We start from the raw sequence: 18,653 nt of genomic DNA on the forward strand, positions 1-18,653 counted from the left end.
GCAACTCTCTGTTCTCTGGACTAAATATTGTGAAATGAAAATATTATTAACTTCCTTGATACAGACTTAGGGGATGAAGATAGAAGATCAAATTGCATACCAAAAATTTTCCTGTTTGGATTGGAACATTTATAAATTCTCAGGTTTCCTGTTTCTTTAGATTAGCAGAACACAACTTGAAGTATGGTCCCCCCGAAACTCTTCCCTTGGATGCTGCTAATACATGCTGCACTTCTACAAGAATCAGGTATTGAGGATATATTATTATATTATATCTCATCTCATATTATATTATAATGTTCTATGTTTTATGTTATATATTTTCTTGGATCTTAGAAGGTGATAGGTGGTTGTTAAATCTCAGTAAACTGAGAAATTGTTGCTGCTTTGCGCACAGTGTTCAGAAAACACCCCGCAATATTGTAAAGCATGAATCAGCTATGCTTAGCTCAATGTTACCTCTTGATTCTATGAATTTGGATGCACAGAAGCAAAAGAATCAGTGTACAAATCTTGCACAAAAAGTGCAAAGCCAGTGTGTACATATTTTAATGCTTTTGTGCCAATCCAAAAATGGTTTTCATGAGAATTGTGAAATAGCTGGACAATTTGTCTTTGGATGGTACTAGCAATCATTCATCAAGAAATGCCCACAAAACTGCTCTTAGAGAATCCTTTTCGGTGATTTCTATGAATAAAATGAATCCGCTCAGGAATTATGGTAAGAATAATAAAGCTACTATGAATTCATCCGTGACCCGTCAAATGCGCGCCCGACAAAAGCGCGCCGACAAAACCGCGGCGAGAAAACCACGACGTCAAAAGCACTCCCACAAAAGAATGCCGACAAAACCGCGCCCACAAAAGCTTGGTTAGGGTTAGGGTTATTACATTGTTTTCGCATTGTTTGTTGATGGCAGCTTCTGTGGGCGCGATTTTGACCTCGCGGTTTTCTTGACGCGGTTTTGTCGGCGCGCTTTTGTCGAGCACGCATTTGTCGGTGAACCGAATCCATCATGTACCATGTTGATCTAAAGTTATTATTTTGCAGATTATATTGTAGCATTATTCAGAAGAGTATTGCAGAAAATTCAGAACAGTATTGAACTGATCTAATTTTATTTTACCACAACCACTTACAATAATATCATTTGTGTTTTTGAAAGGGACACAGGAACTACGCTTAGTCAATGGACGGAACAGATGTGCCGGAAGATTAGAGGTTTATTTTAATGGAAGTTGGGGGACTGTTTGTGATGACTACTTTAATATGACCAATGCACATATAGTGTGTAAACAACTTGCATGTGGCAATGCAACTACGGTGGTAGGATGGGCATACTTTGGCCAAGGATCAGGGCCCATCAGCCTGGATGATGTAAGATGCACAGGAAGTGAGGCTGCCATCTGGGATTGTGTTCACCGTGGGTGGTTCAATCATGACTGTGGACACAATGAGGATGTTGGTGTCGTTTGCTCAGGTATACATCTGTCTGTATATTTATATATGATGTAGATCTTTAAAAATGAAGCCAAGTCAGATATCTCAACTAAAAAGTTACTAAAGGATGACTAAAAGTAGAACATTTAGTCAGTGTACAAACTAACATCATTTGGTCAAGTAATCTGAATCAGATAGTACCAAGTCAAAAGTTGAAGAAACAGAAACATATATAGAGTTTATCTGAAATGCAGAACTAATGAAATTAGTGAACTATTATTCTTATTAGCTAAGAAAACTGTGTTCTATAAGAAAGGTAACTGCTTCTTCAGATTAAACTCAACTCCTTGTATAACTAAATTAACATATTGGCCTAATGAAGGACTTTACTGTTGCCTTCTTTGGTCTAGCCTAAAATTCTGTAGCCTTGCATGCAAATATTAAATAAGTCAAACCCTGTTTAGTTTTATTGAGATCAACCATGTGAGTTAATTGCTTGTCTCTGTTTGATCAATGCCTATTAAGTAACAGATATGCAATTGTTTCCTAAACTGACAAGTCAAGAAACATTAGCCATCTACTGTAATTAAGATATAACAATCTATGATATCTCAAAGTGGACTATTATAGTCTTTCTAATTGACTATTAATGACAAGTTATTTGTTATTTACAAATGGCTTATGCAAAAGATCAAAGAACTTATTAAAATGCTATCACTCTGTATTATTAATTTTACAATCCTTTTATAGTCCTTTTATAGAATGTAAATTATGAAGCTAATTGCAGTTTTTGTTCATCCAATTCGATCATAAGCATTATAAGCATCCATGAGAGATGAAAATGCAAATGATTCCTTGTAACTAAATATCTAGATTTTCATAAAAATAATATATGATAATATTGTAATTTATGCAGTAATAAAATTAAATAACATTATCAACATTTTCTTCCTTTTTGTTAAAAGATGCTGAATTACTACCAACAGGTAAGTTTCTTTATTTACACTTGGTTAAAAATGAGAGCGGGTTGATTTTTCTTAAACCCATAACCATTCTGGGGAATCCAGTCATGATTTTGTTCATTTTTACAATACTTTACAAACTGAAATGTGGTTTCTCTGATGACAGGCAGTACAGAAATACCAACTCCAACTCCATTTGCTACATCTAAAGGTAAGCATCTTAAAACATTATTCATTTATTAGATTTTCATCCCCCATTTATTATTTTACAAATAAATGGTGGCAAATATGCTTCATACTCCTTACTCTTCCCATCTTTCCCACAAAAACCCACCCTGGGACGTGAGCTGAGTTGAGAATGAGTGACCAGCTCAAAATCACCCAGTCGGCTTTCACGCCTAAAGTGAAACTAGAACTCGGTCTCCTGATTTCTAGGCCAGCACCTTATCCACTATTGCAAAAGGAGTACAAAGATATAAAATATGGGTGAAGGCAGATGAAGTAAGGAAGGGTTAGGTTTGTCAGGAGTTTGCTCCATTAATATCAGGGGTGCTTTCGGCATAAATAATGTTTGTTCTTAACTTGATTTGATTTGATTTGATTTAATGAATTTATAGGCCACCCAATCCCGAAGGACTCCGGGCGGCTTACAGAAAATACATTTTAAAAAGTGAAGAGTTAAAAAGGGAGGAAGAACAGATTTAAAAAAAAACTACATCATGCACCCAGTCTAATCGGGGCTGGACCTCGGTCATGAGGTCAACAGCCCCAGGCCTGCCAGAATAGCCAGGTTTTGATAGCCTTTCGGAAGGCCATGAGAGTGGATAGGGTCCGGATCTCTGGGGGTAGTTCATTCCATAGGGTCGGAGTGGCTACAGAGAAGGCCCTCCCCCGGGGAGCCGCCAGCTGTCATTGTCTGGCTGACGGCACCTGGAGAAGGCCCAACCAGTGCGATCTTATCGGTCGTTGGGAGGTATGCGGTAGAAGACGGTCTCGCAGATATCCAGGTCTTAGGCCATGTAGGGCTTTAAAGGTAATAACCAGCACCTTGAATCGCGCTCGGAGACCGATAGGGAGCCAGTGCAGCTCGCGGTGGATAGGTGTAATGTGGGTGTACCTTGGTAACTTTTAGGAAGAATAACTTTTAGGAAGAATAACTTTTAGGAAGAATAACTTTTAGGAAGAATAACAGTTCCCAATACACCACTGTTAAATTTGTTAACTGCTATTCAGGAAGCAGTACTATATAACAAGATAGTGAGAGTCCATTTGGAAATGGTATGAGTTGTGTGAGGCCTCTGCACCCAACTTTCAATTTTGCCAGAGATAGTCTGTTCCTTCAGATTATAATGTGGGTTTTTGGTGAGAAAAACAATAGTTGGCTCCAGGGTCACATGCAGTTTCCCCAAAACTTGGCTGTGAGCTTGAGCCTCTCTGCCATTCATAATGTGACATAAGGAGAACATTATTCAATATTCGTAAAATGCTTGCGTTAATTAGATTTAAATTAATTCATTTTAAGTCAATAAATAATGTGAAATCATTTTTTTTTTCATCTTGAGCTTTCATCTGAGGCATCTCTGGGTCCCAATTTATTTCCTGCCCTGTAGCTCTAACACCAAAGTCAAAAATTCTTGATCTGAAAGAGGTGTTGTACCCTAATCTAAATGTATCTATTTATTAATTACTACCCGATAAATGGGGGACAAGGTTGCAGAAGGGATGCTGACCTTTGCTATAATGGGGTACAAGTTTTTATTTGTTGGGAAAAGATAGGAGCAGGTGTAGTGTGCCAAAAGATTAATTGTGATGTTACCTTTCCTGTGCATGAGCCGAGGTGGCGCAGTGGTTAGAGTGCAGCACTGCAGGCTACTTCAGCTGACTGCAGTTCTGCAGTTCAGCTGTTCAAATCTCACCGGCTCAAAGTTGACTCAGCCTTCCATCCTTCCGAGGTGGGTAAAATGAGGACCCGGATTGTTGTTGGGGGCGATATGCTGACTCTGTAAACCGCTTAGAAAGGGCTGAAAGCCCTATGAAGTGGTATATAAGTCTAACTGCTATTGCTATTGCATGGAAAGGTTTATTTTTGTGATGCCTCAGAAATACAGGTAGTCCTCAACTTTCAACCACAATTGAGACCAAAATTTCAGTTACTAAATAAGACATCTGTTAAGTGAGTTTTCACCACTGTACAACCTTTCTTGCCACTGACAATTAAACCTGACAATTAAATGAATCACTTCCGTTGTTAAGACATGGTTCTTAAATGAATCTGGCTTCCCTACGGACTTGCTTGACAGAAGGTTGCAAAAGGTGATCGCATGAACCTGGGACACTGCAATTGTCATAAATAAGAGTCAGTTGTCAAGTGTCTGAATTTTGATCATGTGATCATGGGGATGCTGCAACAGTCATAACTGTCAAAAAAGGTTGTAAGTCACTTTTTTTAATGCCATTGTAACTTTGAACAATAGCAATAGCAATAGCAGTTAGACTTATATACCGCTTCATAGGGCTTTCAGCCCTCTCTAAGTGGTTTACAGAGTCAGCATATTGCCCCCAACAATCCGGGTCCTCATTTTACCCACCTCGGAAGGATGGAAGGCTGAGTCAACCTTGAGCTGGTGAGATTTGAACAGCCGAACTGCAGAACTGCAGTCAGCTGAAGTAGCCTGCAGTGCTGCATTTAACCACTGCGCCACCTCGGCTCTACACTAAATGGACTGTTGTAAGTTGAGGATTACCTGTAATCCTTCTTGAATATGTTGAACGTAAAGACTAGCCTGGGGCCAATGTTATTGCCCAGAATGGTTTGAATGTACGGAACTGATTATAGTGGAGACTGAAGTGGAATTTTCTGCAGGTAATTTCCAATTTCGTGTAATGAACTGCCTTGATTATGTAACCAGAGGTAGGTTGCTCCTGGTTCGGCCCGGATCAGGATCGCCATACACCTCCCAATGGCCGATAAGATCCCACAGGGTGGGCCTCCTTCGGATACCGTCAGCCGGTCAGTGTCGGCTGGCGGGCCCCCGGAGGAGAGCCTTCTCTGTGGCTGCTCCGACCCTGTGGAATCAGCTACCCCCAGAGGTCCGGACCTTACCCATTCTCATTGCCTTCAGGAAAGCCGTTAAAATCTGGCTGTTCCGGCAGGCCTGGGGCTGTTGACCTTAGTGTTAAGGTCCAGCCCCGACTAGAACGAATGTGTGTTGTGTATTTTAAACTATTTTTTTTTTACTTATTTTGTTTTTCTTTTTTCTTCTTCTTTCATTGTAAGCCGCCCGGAGTCCTCCGGGATTGGGCGGCCTATAAATTTAATAAATGAAATGAAATGAAATGGATCTGCCCACCTGCCTGGATGCTTCTGCACATGCGCAGAAGCGTCGCATGCACACAAGTGAGCGCACAAACAAACCAGTATTTAAAAAATGGAAGCCCACCACTGTGGTTAACATATTATACAGTATCAGGATACTTCCACACATGATTTTTTTTACATTTCTCAACCCTCAGAATCAGTCTGAGAACAATTGCTCTTCATCTTCAGAAATTAAGAGCCGAGGTGGCGCAGTGGTTAAATGCAGCACTGCAGGCTACTTCAGCTGACTGCAGTTCTGCAGTTCGGCGGTTCAAATCTCACCGGCTCAGGGTTGACTCAGCCTTCCATCCTTCCGAGGTGGGTGAAATGAGGACCGGGATTGTTGTTGGGGGCAATATGCTGACTCTGTAAACCGCTTAGAGAGGGCTGAAAGCCCTATGAAGCGGTATATAAGTCTAACTGCTATTGCTATTGCTAAATGCTAAGAAGCAAACTCAGTGCTCCACCCAATAGCTTTATATCTTCAAAAAGGGAGAGATGGGAGATGAAAAACATCCAGTTAGCTGACACTTTGTTCTTTTGACAAAAGATGTTTGCTTCCCCCCCCCCCCCCCAAGTGGCAACTGGACTTTCTGGAGTTGCCTCTTGGGAAAACAAAGCACTTTTGGGGTCTATTGTGGAATTACTGAGAATTTCCATATACATTTGACAAAAGGTCTTTCACTTGTTCCCATTTTGTCTGGATGAATGAAGGGGAGCTACAAAGCCTAGAATTCTCATTACAGATCCACGAACTCTATCTCTGATGGAGATACAGAAATACAGTTCCTCAAAATACGTATACAGACAAACAAAGCCGGTACACAGAATGTATTAGTGCCAGGTGTTTGCCTAACAAGTTAACTCTACAATTTATTGTTTTTGTCAGATCTTTCTACAACCTCCGTAGATCTGACTACACAGGAAATAAGAGGTATTTCTTACATGCTGAAATAGATATACCTTTTTGTGTGTGTGTTCTGTTCTATAAATGATTATGATTAATGCTAAGACATTTGTAAAGCCTGTTTTCTACGCTTGGCCATACTTTTTGTGGCATAGTTTAGTGGACCATATTGTTCTGTGTGATAAAATATTGCATCTAAATAAAATATACACAATCTGTCATACACAGCAAAATTCAACTATCTTCTGTATTCAATATAGCATAATAAAACTGATCTATGTCATTGCATAAGCACCCAGACAAGAGTTTTAAAAAAAAACTCTTATGTAACTATTTGCTGAATAGCATTAGTGTTGTTGTAGTTTTTACATTAAATCGAGTTCCTTTGAATCTAAAGAAGGTGTTTTAAAAGGATTAAAAAAATAAAAAACACAGTTAAAAACCTGAATGTGTCAACAGATACAATTCTATTAAAACTTGTTATTATCACTTGCAAAAAGCATCATCTTTAAAAATGGCCCTTTTTTCCTTTTGCTTGATTTCCTGCTATACTTAAATTGCACACATGGCAAGTTGGTTACCCAAGCTGAAATTCATTTACTGAAATAAAACAAATCCTTATTGAGATCACAGGTGGATATGTAATAATGGGTTTTTTTGTTTCTGAAAAAAGACACCCATCAATGGTTTGATTTTTTTATAAAAGAAAAGAACCATAAATATATGGTAGTATTCAGTGGTGGGTTTCAAAAAAATTTCGAATCTACTCTGTGGGTGTGGCCTCCTTTGTGGGAGTGGCTTGCCGGCCATGTGACCTGGTGGGAGTGGCTTGCCGGCCATGTGTTTTCTTTCTTCCTCCCTCCCTCCCTCCCTCCCTCTCTCTCTCTCTCTTTCTCTTTCCTTCCTTTTGTCTCTCTGTCCCTTTTTCCTTTTTTTCTTTCATCTCTCTCACTTTTTCTTTCTTTTTTTCTTTTTTCTTTCTTTCTTTCTTCCTTTCTTTCTCTTTCTCTCTGTGTGTCTGTCTGTCTGTCTGTCTGTCTGTCTGTCTCTCTCTCTCTCTCTCTCTCTGTGTGTGTGTGTGTGTGTGTGTGTGTTTCAGTGGTGGGTTTCAAAATTTTTTGGAACCTCTTCTGTAGGTGTGGCCTGCTTTCGGGGTGCACTGGTGGAACCTCTTCTAACCGGTTCGGTAGATTTGACGAACCGGTTCTACCGAACTGGTGCAAACTGGTAGGAACCCACCTCTGTGTAGTATTCTTTTGGATATTTAGATTGCGTCACACATAAAATATTGCATTTTCAACAGTGCCGTGAAGCTAAACTTGTGTTATTTTCCAGGATTTCAGAAATGGTTCTAACGGCTTTTATTTTGCTTTTTTATTTCTATGTTAATTACTATTTTTTATTTTTGTACACCTTCCAGAGTCACTTAGGTGAGATGGGTGGCACTATAAACTGAATAACTAAATAAGCAAATTCTTCAAGTTCTCAGTGCTTTTGATCTTACATCATATAAGAGTGCTGTGGCAGTAGAGCATTAAAAAAAACCTCACTCATAAATAGATGTAGCCCGGAAATAAATTATTCTGAAGCTCATTATGTAACCCAAAATTATTTTGATTCCTATTTCTTGGTAGATTCCACATATTTCCCAACTAAAAAAACCTTGGAAACCACTCACCCAGCAACTGAGAAAGAAATAACAACTACTATGAGAACTGTAGAAATGTCCTATAGAACTACAACATCATCTAAGACTACCCATTCAATAACCCAGAAGGAAGAAATGCCAGGCTTGGCAACCACTTCTCAAGAAGCTGTAGAAGAGTCGAAAACACCTGCTTCTACTTCTGTGATTGGTACTATCATTAGTAACCCAAGTATTGCTTAAAGTAGTGAGATAGTATATAAATTTGATAAATAAACAAAGAAAACATTTGTTGACTGTGGATGACGTAAAACAGTGATAGTGTCTTGAATGATTGGGAGCCAAATTAATTAAGCTAAATCAGTCCAAAAGCAATAGGACAAAGTGGTTTGGTCAAAGAAAATGAACAAGCTTTGAATTTGAAAACAAATAGGTATATGTAGGAAGAGCACATACATTGAGACGAAGAAGAAGTGAAAGAGCATGGTTGGGTTTCTTTCACAGCATTATTTTTATCCCTATACATCTACGATAACAAACAAGTTCTTCTTAAGAAATAAGAGGCTTTTATTATATGTGGGACGTTCATTCTTATAATAGCAATAAATATTGTAAACAATAAAGAGCCGTGGTGGCGCAGTGGTTAGGGTGCAGCACTGCAGGCCACTTCAGCTGACTGTTATCTGCAGTTCGGCGGTTCAAATCTCACCGGCTCAAGGTTGACTCAGCCTTCCATCCTTCCGAGGTGGGTAAAATGAGGACCCAGATTGTTGTTGGGGGCGATATGCTGACTCTGTAAACCGCTTAGAGAGGGCTGAAAGCCCTATGAAGCGGTATATAAGTCTAACTGCTATTGCTATTCCAGTTGATCACCTTTCCACCCATGTGAGCAAAGCAGAACAGCAGAGGTAATTCCTCTCTATTTAGTAGTAAAGAGTTTTAGAAATAAGATATCTGAGATGAAAGTCCAATCTGCATTTGTTTTCATTTCAAGAAAAATCTCTGAGACTGGTGAATGGAAAAGACAAATGTCGTGGTCGCGTTGAGGTCTTTTACAATGGAAGCTGGGGAACAATTTGTGATGATGGCTGGGACATGAATGACACACAAGTTGTGTGTAGGCAGCTTGCCTGTGGAAAGGCCCTTCAAGCCCTACCTAATGCCGCATTTGGGGAAAGAACTGGCAGCATCTTCCTGGATCAGGTCCAGTGAAAGGGGGACGAATCCTCTCTTGAAGAATGCGCGCATAAACCTTGGGGCGTTCATGACTGTCGCCACAAGGAAGATGCTGGGGTCGTTTGCTCAATTACTTTTAAACTGCATCAAGTTTTGTGATGCTTTACTTGGTTTATGTTATCCAGATACAATAAACAATAATTTATAAATCAGGTGTCGTTGCAATGTGACTGTTGCTAGGTAAAATATTATCATTAGGAACCAAAGTTTGTCTTCATTCAGCTAGAGAAGGGGATCTAGAATTGGATTGCACAGGATCCTAATTGCTATTATGTGTAAAGCTTTCAGACAACATTCAGTTCAAAAATGCATTTATTATTGAATATAAAAAGATTTAAGGACTGGGCCTTTTTACGCAGCTTTCTATAAGTTGTTATATTATCTTTCAGTAAATTTGTTTAATTTGTATAAGAGCCGAGGTGGCGCAGTGGTTAAATGCAGCACTGCAGGCTACTTCAGCTGACTGCAGTTCTGCAGTTCGGCGGTTCAAATCTCACCGGCTCAAGGTTGACTCAGCCTTCCATCCTTCCGAGGTGGGTAAAATGAGGACCCAGATTGTTGTTGGGGGCGATATGCTGACTCTGTAAACCCCTTAGAGAGGGCTGAAAGCCCTATGAAGCGGTATATAAGTCTAACTGCTATTGCTATTGCTATTGTTTAAGGTTTTTAAAATGTTTAACAACCACAGGACAAAGATGGAGGTAACAGACTCAACTGCAGTCACTAAATGTGGACTACCTTAGTCTCAATATTAAAAGGCAATAGACATCACTACTAATGCATTCTTTATTTTAGTTTAGTTTATTGTGTCAAACAGAATACTAAAAAATTATAAAAGAAATAATGATAATAATAATAGCAATATAATATAATGTCCTAATTAATTAACATCAGTATGCTGTCGTCTTCACCCAGACTGAAGTTATTTCTTCTATTTTCAGGTCCTGCTGTCACCACATCACAACCTGGTAGATATTTGTTTCAATTCCTATTATTATGTAAAAGCAAATCTTGCATCTTAATCATAAGTAGGAAATGATAAGTAAATAGCTAAATTGGGTACTTACAAATTGCTTGTAATTAACCAGTAGAGATTGGCTCCTGAATGATTAGAAGCCAAATTAATTAGGCTATAAAGTGGTTTAGAGCTGAGGTGGCGCAGTGGTTAGGGTGCAGTACTGCAGACCACTTCAGCTGATTGCTATCTGCAGTTCAGCGGTTCTAATCTCACCGGCTCAAGGTTGACTCAGCCTTCCATCCTTCCAAGGTGGGTGAAATGAGGACCCAGACTGTGGGGGCGATATGCTGACTCTGTAAACCGCTTAGAGAGGGCTGAAAGCCCTATGAAGTGGTATATAAGTCTAACTGCTATTGCTATTGCTAGTTAAAGAGAATGAACAAGGAATGAAATTATAAACAAATATATGTAGGAAAAGAAAATGGATTGAGAGGAAGTTTAAAATTAGGAGAATGGTTGTTTTTTTCCCCACTATTATTTTTTTATCTCTACACGTACATGATAAACAAAGAACTTCTGTAAAACTTTCAGAGTCATATTACTATTTTTTTTTTGTTTTCTCAGCCATTTCTACATCCTCTGCTAAGCTGACCACTCAGGGAATAAGAGGTATTTATTATATGTGGGACTTTCATTCTTATAATAACTATTATAACAATAAACCTACAGCACTTCCAGCTGATCATGAGTGGTGGAAAAGAGAACAGGAGAGGTGATTCCTCTCTATTTAGTAGTAAAGAGTTTTAGAAATAAGATATCTGAGATGAAAGTCCAATCTGCATTTGTTTTCCTTTCCAGAAAAATCTCTGAGACTGGTGAATGGAAAAGACAAGTGTAGTGGCCGCGTTGAGGTCTTTTACAATGGAAGCTGGGGAACAATTTGTGACGATGGCTGGGACATGAATGACACACAAGTTGTGTGTAGGCAGCTTGCCTGTGGAGAGGCTCTTCAAGCCCTAACTGATGCCCGATTTGGGGAAGGAACTGGCAGCATCTTCCTGGATCAGGTCCAGTGCAAGGGAAACGAGTCCTCTCTTGAAGAATGCGCCCATAAACCTTGGGGCGTTCATGACTGTCGCCACAAGGAAGATGCTGGGGTGGTTTGCTCAGGTACTTATAAACTGCATCAAGTGTTGTCAGTGACGTGCGGTGAGGTTTATGGCCGGTGAGGCAAGCGGGCAAAAGCCGCCCTATGTCTGCCGCCCTATGTCTGCCAGTGTTGGGGCTTGCTGGCGCGGCGGCATGGCTTTAAAGTCCCGGTGCCATGCCGGCCTATGGTGGGCACAGCGGCAGGGCTTTAAAATATAAAAAATAAAGTACCAGCCCGCGCGCCAGCTGAGAGCGGCTAAAACACACATACAAATTACTTATAATAATACAAATTACAATTACTTACAAATTACAATAATTTTGAATTCCTCCCCTCTCCCTCCGACCCACCTACCTTTTCCAGCTGTTTCACAGAGGATTTCAACTCTTCTCTTGTCTGCCATGATGAAAATGTAAAAAAGGTAAAAAGAAAAAGGCAAGAGCTGCTGAGGTCAGGCTGGATTAGCTGCTGCCAGAGCCTCCAATGGATGACTCTGCTTAACTGTTTAAAAAAAGCCTCTAAAAAGTGCCCTCTACAGGAGGAGGTGAGAGAACCACGTGCCTCATCTACATAAGGAATTTTTTACCTTTTAACCCTTGCTTAACTCTGCTCGAGTGATCATAAAGATAGACTAAATGAAGCACGTGGTTCTCTTGCCTCCTCCTGCAGAGGGCAATTTTTTTAGAGGCTTTTTTAAACAGTTAAGCACTAAGCAGAGTCATCCACTATGACTCTGGGAACAACTACCTCAGCCTTTTTCCTTTTACATTTTCTTTTCTTTTCATGATGACAGTGGTGAGGCCCTGCCTCCCCTGACTGCACGTCACTGAGTGTTGTGATGTTTTACTTGGTTTACAGCATGCAAACACAGTGAACAGTAATTTAAAAATCAGGTGTTGATGTAATGTGGCTGTTGCCAGGTAGAATATTATCATTGGAAACTGAAGTTTGTCTTCATTCAGTTATTGTAGGTAGAATTAGAATTAGAATTAGATCGCAAAAGATCCTAATTGCTATTATCTGTAAAGCTTTCAGACAACCTTCATTCAGTACAAAAAATGCATTTATTATTGAACATACAAGATTTAAGGTATTGCTGGGTATTGCTATGCAGGTTTCAATAAGTTATTATACTACCTTTAAGTAAATTTGTTTAAGGTTCTTAACACATTTAACAACCTCGGGGCTTAATGGAGGTAACAGACTCCATTACAGTCACTAGATTAGATTAGATTAGATTAGATTTGTTTTATTTATATGCCGCCCTTTTCCGGGAGGGACTCAGGGCGGCGAACAACTCAAAGGGGCAAAGGGGAACATAGAACACAATACAAGTAGTTAAAATAGCCAAGAATCACACAACCACACAGGTCGAGAGGGGAGGGGAACTCATCAACCCCAGGCCTGCCGGCAAAGCCAGGTTTTGACGGCTTTTCGGAAGGCCTGGAGAGAGGTGAGGGTCCAAATCTCTGCGGGGAGTTCATTCCAAAGGGCCGGAGCTGCTACAGAGAAGGCCCTCCCCTGGGTAGTAGCCAGATGGCATTGGCTGGTAGACGGAACCCGGAGGAGGCCAGCCCTGTGCTATCTAATGGGTCTTTGGGAGGTAATTGGCAGCTGGCGGTCTCTCAAGTACCCAGGTCCAATACCATGAAATACTAAATGTGGACTACCTTAGTCTCAATATTAAAAGGCAATAGGCATCACTACCAATACTTTGTCAGGTTTGCTAGACCCTTTTTTATTTTATTTTATTTTTTTGTGAAACTGTATAGTAAAAATTTTTTAAAGGAAATAATGAAAATAACAATGGCAATATAATATAACCTCCTAATTCATCAACATCCATATGCTGTCTTCTTCACCCAGACCGATGTTATTTCTTCTACTTTCAGGTCCTGCTGTCACCACATCACCACCTGGTAGGTATTTGCTTAAATTTCTATTGTTATTTAAAAGCAAATCTTACATCCTAATTTAAGAGAAAATGATAAATAAATAATTAAACTGGTGACTATTGTGTGTGGCTAACTAGTAGTGATTGGGTTCTGAATGAGTGGAAGTCAAATTAATTAGGCCACAATGTGGTTTGGTCAAAGAGAATGAACAACGATTGAACATGTCTGTTCCTGGCAGAATATTAACATCAGGAAGCTAAATTATGTTAGCATCTAACCAGGAGGTCTTGAATTGATCCTTTTTGCTATTCTGTGTAAAACTGTCAGACAGTCTTCACTAAAAATGTGCTTCAGTAGAAAAAAGTGCATTTGTTATTGAACTTAGAAGAATGTGAGAATTTGTTCCTGTTATGCAGATTACGGTAACTTATTACATTATCTTTAAGGAAATTTTATTAAAGTATTCCATATATTTAATAACTACAGTGCTTAATAATGTTAATTGAGTTGGCAGCATCAACTGCAGACTCATTAAATAAAGTCTGCCTATAATCTCAATATAAAAGAGAACAAGGATCAGTTCCAACACTTTAAACCAGGTTTGGAGTACTTGTTTTTATTTTATTTTATTATATCGAGCTAAAGAAGAATAAAAATATAAAAGAAATGATGATAATAAATTATCAGTAATGTAACGTTCTAATTCATCAACATAAGTATGTTGTCATCTTCATCCATACCAAAGTTATTTCTTCTAATTTCAGGTTTTGCTGTCACCACACCAACACCTGGTAGGTATTTTCTGAAATTTCTATGGTTTCTTAAAACTAAATCTTGCATCATAATCTCAGGGGAAAGAGAGCCAGGAATGTCTTTAGCGGCAAATAGAGAGAAAAAACATTCATCCAACTTTCTTTTTTTTTCTGTTCACTGAGAGCAATGTGTGAAATAAAATTAGTCTTTAAGATAGGTATGTACGATGAAGACTGCAGTTTTGCTTTTCAGCAAGTCATTGAATAATATATGGATATATTTAAAAGAAGAATAACTGCCAGTTGTTATTTGATTTAAATGAGTTGAAAGATAAAATGAAAGCATTGAATATTTTGCTCTGGGAAGGGAGATGAAAAGTGAATGAATGAATGAATGATGATTTGGTGATTATGGGGTACTTAAAAATTGTTTTTGGTTAACCAGTAGGGATTGGGACCTGATTGATTGGGAGCTGAATTATTTAGGCTATTAAGTATAGCAATAGTTAGACTTATATACCACTTCATAGGGCTTTCAGCCCTCTCTAAGCGGTTTACAGAGTCAGCATATTGCCCCCAACAACAATCCGGGTCCTCATTTTACCCACCTCAGAAGGATGGAAGGCTGAGTCAACCCTGAGCCAGTGAGATTTGAACAGCCAAACTGCTGAACTGCAGTCAGCTGAAGTAGCCTGCAGTGCTGCATTTAACCACTGCGCCACATCGGCTCCATCAAGTGATTTGATCAAAAAGGAAGGCTGTTTTTCCCCCGCAACATTATTTTTATCTCTATACACCTTTGTTTACAAAGACGTTGTGGCACGTTTCTGAAACATAACTATACAATTTATTTTTCTCAGACCTTTCTAGAACCTCTGCAGATCTGATTACACAGAAAATAAAAGGTATTTATTATATGCTGAAGTGAACTTGCATTCTTATAATAATAAATATTGTAATAAATATTGTAAAGCAACAGCACTTCCAGATGATAACAATGATTGCTTGCAGGCTGATTCCAAATGGTTCCTTTATTGTACCACATCTCAAATAACAGGTCATGTGGACTAGATCTGTGGAGATCCAGGTTCAGATCCACCATGAGAACTTCTAGGTTACCTTTGAGCCAATCATTCTCTCAGCTTAACCTAATTAACAAGGTTCGTGTGTAGATAAAATTAAGGAGGGCTCCTTATTCAGGTTCTTGTGGAGATGGTTTATAAATCTAACAAGGATTTTTTTTTTTACTTTATCTGCCATGGAGCAATTAATATGTAAGTCAATCCAGTGTTTGAACTCTCAAGCTCATGATGTGCTTGATAATGTTTGTGAAAATATGATAGCAAGGCGGACTGACTGACTGACTGAATAAATTGGTGACTATGGGATACTTAAAAAATGGTTTTGGTTGACCAATAAGGCTTGGGTCTCCTGAAAAATTGGGAACCAAATGTATTAGGCTATAATGTGGTCTTGTCAAAGAGAATGAACAAGGATTGAATTTGTAAACAACTATACGTAGGAAAAGAAAATGGATTGAGAGGAAGTTTAAAATTAGGAGAATGGTTGTTGTTTTTTCCCACTATTATTTTTTTATCTCTACACGTACATGATAAACAAAGAACTTCTGTAAAACTTTCAGAGTCATATAACTATTTTTTTTTTGGTTTTCTCAGCCATTTCTACATCCTCTGCTAAACTGACTACTCAGGGAATAAGAGGTATTTATTATATGTGGGACTTTCATTCTTATAATAACTATTATAACAATAAACCTACAGCACTTCCAGCTGATCATGAGTGGTGGAAAAGAAAACAGCAGAGGTGATTCCTCTCTATTTAGTAGTAAAGAGTTTTAGAAATTAGATAACTGGGGTGAAAGTCCAATCTGCATTTGTTTTCCTTTCCAGAAAAATCTCTGAGACTGGTGAATGGAAAAGACAAATGTCAAGGTCGCGTTGAGGTCTTTTACAATGGAAGCTGGGGAACAATTTGTGACGATGGCTGGGACATGAATGATGCACAAGTTGTGTGTAGGCAGCTTGTCTGTGGAGAGGCCCTTCAAGCCCTAACTGATGCCCGATTTGGGGAAGGAACTGGCAGCATCTTCCTGGATCAGGTCCAGTGCAAGGGAAACGAATCCTCTCTTGAAGAATGCGCCCATAAACCTTGGGGCGTTCATGACTGTCGCCACAAGGAAGATGCTGGGGTGGTTTGCTCAGGTACTTATAAACTGCATCAAGTGTTGTCAGTGACGTGCGGTGAGGTTTATGGCCGGTGAGGCAAGCGGGCAAAAGCCGCCCTATGTCTGCCGCCCTATGTCTGCCAGTGTTGGGGCTTGCTGGCGCGGCGGCATGGCTTTAAAGTCCCGGTGCCATGCCGGCCTATGGTGGGCACAGCGGCAGGGCTTTAAAATATAAAAAATAAAGTACCAGCCCGCGCGCCAGCTGAGAGCGGCTAAAACACACATACAAATTACTTATAATAATACAAATTACAATTACTTACAAATTACAATAATTTTGAATTCCTCCCCTCTCCCTCCGACCCACCTACCTTTTCCAGCTGTTTCACAGAGGATTTCAACTCTTCTCTTGTCTGCCATGATGAAAATGTAAAAAAGGTAAAAAGAAAAAGGCAAGAGCTGCTGAAGTAAGGCTGGATTAGCTGCTGCCAGAGCCTCCAATGGATGACTCTGCTTAACTGTTGAAAAAAAAGCCTCTAAAAAATATGCCCTCTACAGGAGGTGGTGAGAGAACCAGGTGCCTCATCTACATAAGGAATTTTTTACCTTTTAACCCTTGCTTAACTCTGCTCGAGTGATCATAAAGATAGACTAAATGAAGCACGTGGTTCTCTTGCCTCCTCCTGCAGAGGGCAATTTTTTTAGAGGCTTTTTTAAACAGTTAAGCACTAAGCAGAGTCATCCACTATGACTCTGGGAACAACTACCTCAGCCTTTTTCCTTTTACATTTTCTTTTCTTTTCATGATGACAGTGGTGAGGCCCTGCCTCCCCTGACTGCACGTCACTGAGTGTTGTGATGTTTTACTTGGTTTACAGCATGCAAACACAGTGAACAGTAATTTAAAAATCAGGTGTTGATGTAATGTGACTGTTGCCAGGTAGAATATTATCATTGGAAACCGAAGTTTATCTTCTTTCAGTTATTGTAGGTAGAATTAGAATTAGATCACAAAAGATCCGAATTGCTATTATCTGTAAAGCTTTCAGACAACCTTCATTCAGTACAAAAAAATGCATTTATTATTGAACATACAAGATTTAAGGTATTGCTGGGTATTGCTATGCAGGTTTCAATAAGTTATTATACTACCTTTAAGTAAATTTGTTTAAGGTTCTTAACACATTTAACAACCTCAGGGTTTAATGGAGGTAACAGACTCCATTGCAGTCACTAGATTAGATTAGATTAGATTTGTTTTATTTATATGCCGCCCTTTTCCGGGAGGGACTCAGGGTGGCGAACAACTCAAAGGGGGAAAGGGGAACATAGAACACAATACAAGTAGTTAAAATAGCCAAGAATCACACAACCACACAGGTCGAGAGGGGAGGGGAACTCATCAACCCCAGGCCTACCGGCAAAGCCAGGTTTTGACGGCTTTTCGGAAGGCCTGGAGAGAGGTGAGGGTCCGAATCTCTGCGGGGAGTTCGTTCCAAAGGGCCAGAGCTGCCACAGAGAAGGCCCTCCCCCAGGTAGTAGCCAGATGGCATTGGCTGGTAGATGGAACCCGGAGGAGGCCGACCCTGTGTGATCTAATGGGTCTTTGGGAGGTAATTGGCAGCAGGCGGTCTCTCAAGTACCCAGGTCCAATACCATGAAATACTAAATGTGGACAAATTAGTCTCAATATTAAAAGGCAATAGGCATCACTACCAATACTTTGTCAGGTTTGCTAGACCCTTTTTTATTTTATTTTATTTTATTGTGAAACTGTATAGTAAAAAAAAAAATTAAAGGAAATAATGAAAATAACAATGGCAATATAATATAACCTCCTAATTCATCAACATCCATATGCTGTCTTCTTCACCCAGACTGAAGTTATTTCTTCTACTTTCAGGTCCTGCTGTCACCACATCACCACCTGGTAGGTGTTTGCTTAAATTTCTATTGTTATTTAAAAGCAAATCTTGCATCCTAATTTAAGAGAAAATGATAAGTAAATAATTAAACTGGTGACTATTGCGTGTGGCTAACTAGTAGTGATTGGGTTCTGAATGATTGGAAGCCAAATTAATTAGGCCACAATGTGGTTTGGTCAAAGAGAATGAACAACGATTGAACATGTCTGTTCCTGACAGAATATTAACATCAGGAAGCT

At 39.4% G+C, this 18,653-nt stretch overlaps 1 protein-coding gene across 1 annotated transcript in view; it reads left to right on the forward strand.

Annotated features, from left to right (window-relative positions):
• The window catches only part of LOC106551272 (scavenger receptor cysteine-rich domain-containing protein DMBT1), a 140,024-nt gene that overhangs the window by 51,558 nt on the left and 69,813 nt on the right, over window positions 1-18,653 (forward strand). Inside the window, 13 exon segments of the mRNA XM_087725018.1 lie at window positions 1,167-1,481; window positions 2,407-2,427; window positions 2,570-2,614; window positions 6,651-6,695; window positions 8,303-8,545; window positions 9,308-9,617; window positions 11,370-11,677; window positions 13,550-13,576; window positions 14,317-14,343; window positions 15,165-15,209; window positions 15,981-16,025; window positions 16,215-16,526; window positions 18,393-18,419. Of these exon segments, the coding sequence (XP_087581144.1) occupies window positions 1,167-1,481; window positions 2,407-2,427; window positions 2,570-2,614; window positions 6,651-6,695; window positions 8,303-8,545; window positions 9,308-9,617; window positions 11,370-11,677; window positions 13,550-13,576; window positions 14,317-14,343; window positions 15,165-15,209; window positions 15,981-16,025; window positions 16,215-16,526; window positions 18,393-18,419 (1,770 nt within the window).

The sequence above is a fragment of the Thamnophis sirtalis genome, unplaced genomic scaffold (genome assembly GCF_051295495.1).
Source record: "Thamnophis sirtalis isolate CommonGarterSnake01/CBP01778 unplaced genomic scaffold, rThaSir2_p1.2 scaffold_11, whole genome shotgun sequence".
Lineage (NCBI taxonomy): Eukaryota > Metazoa > Chordata > Lepidosauria > Squamata > Natricidae > Thamnophis > Thamnophis sirtalis.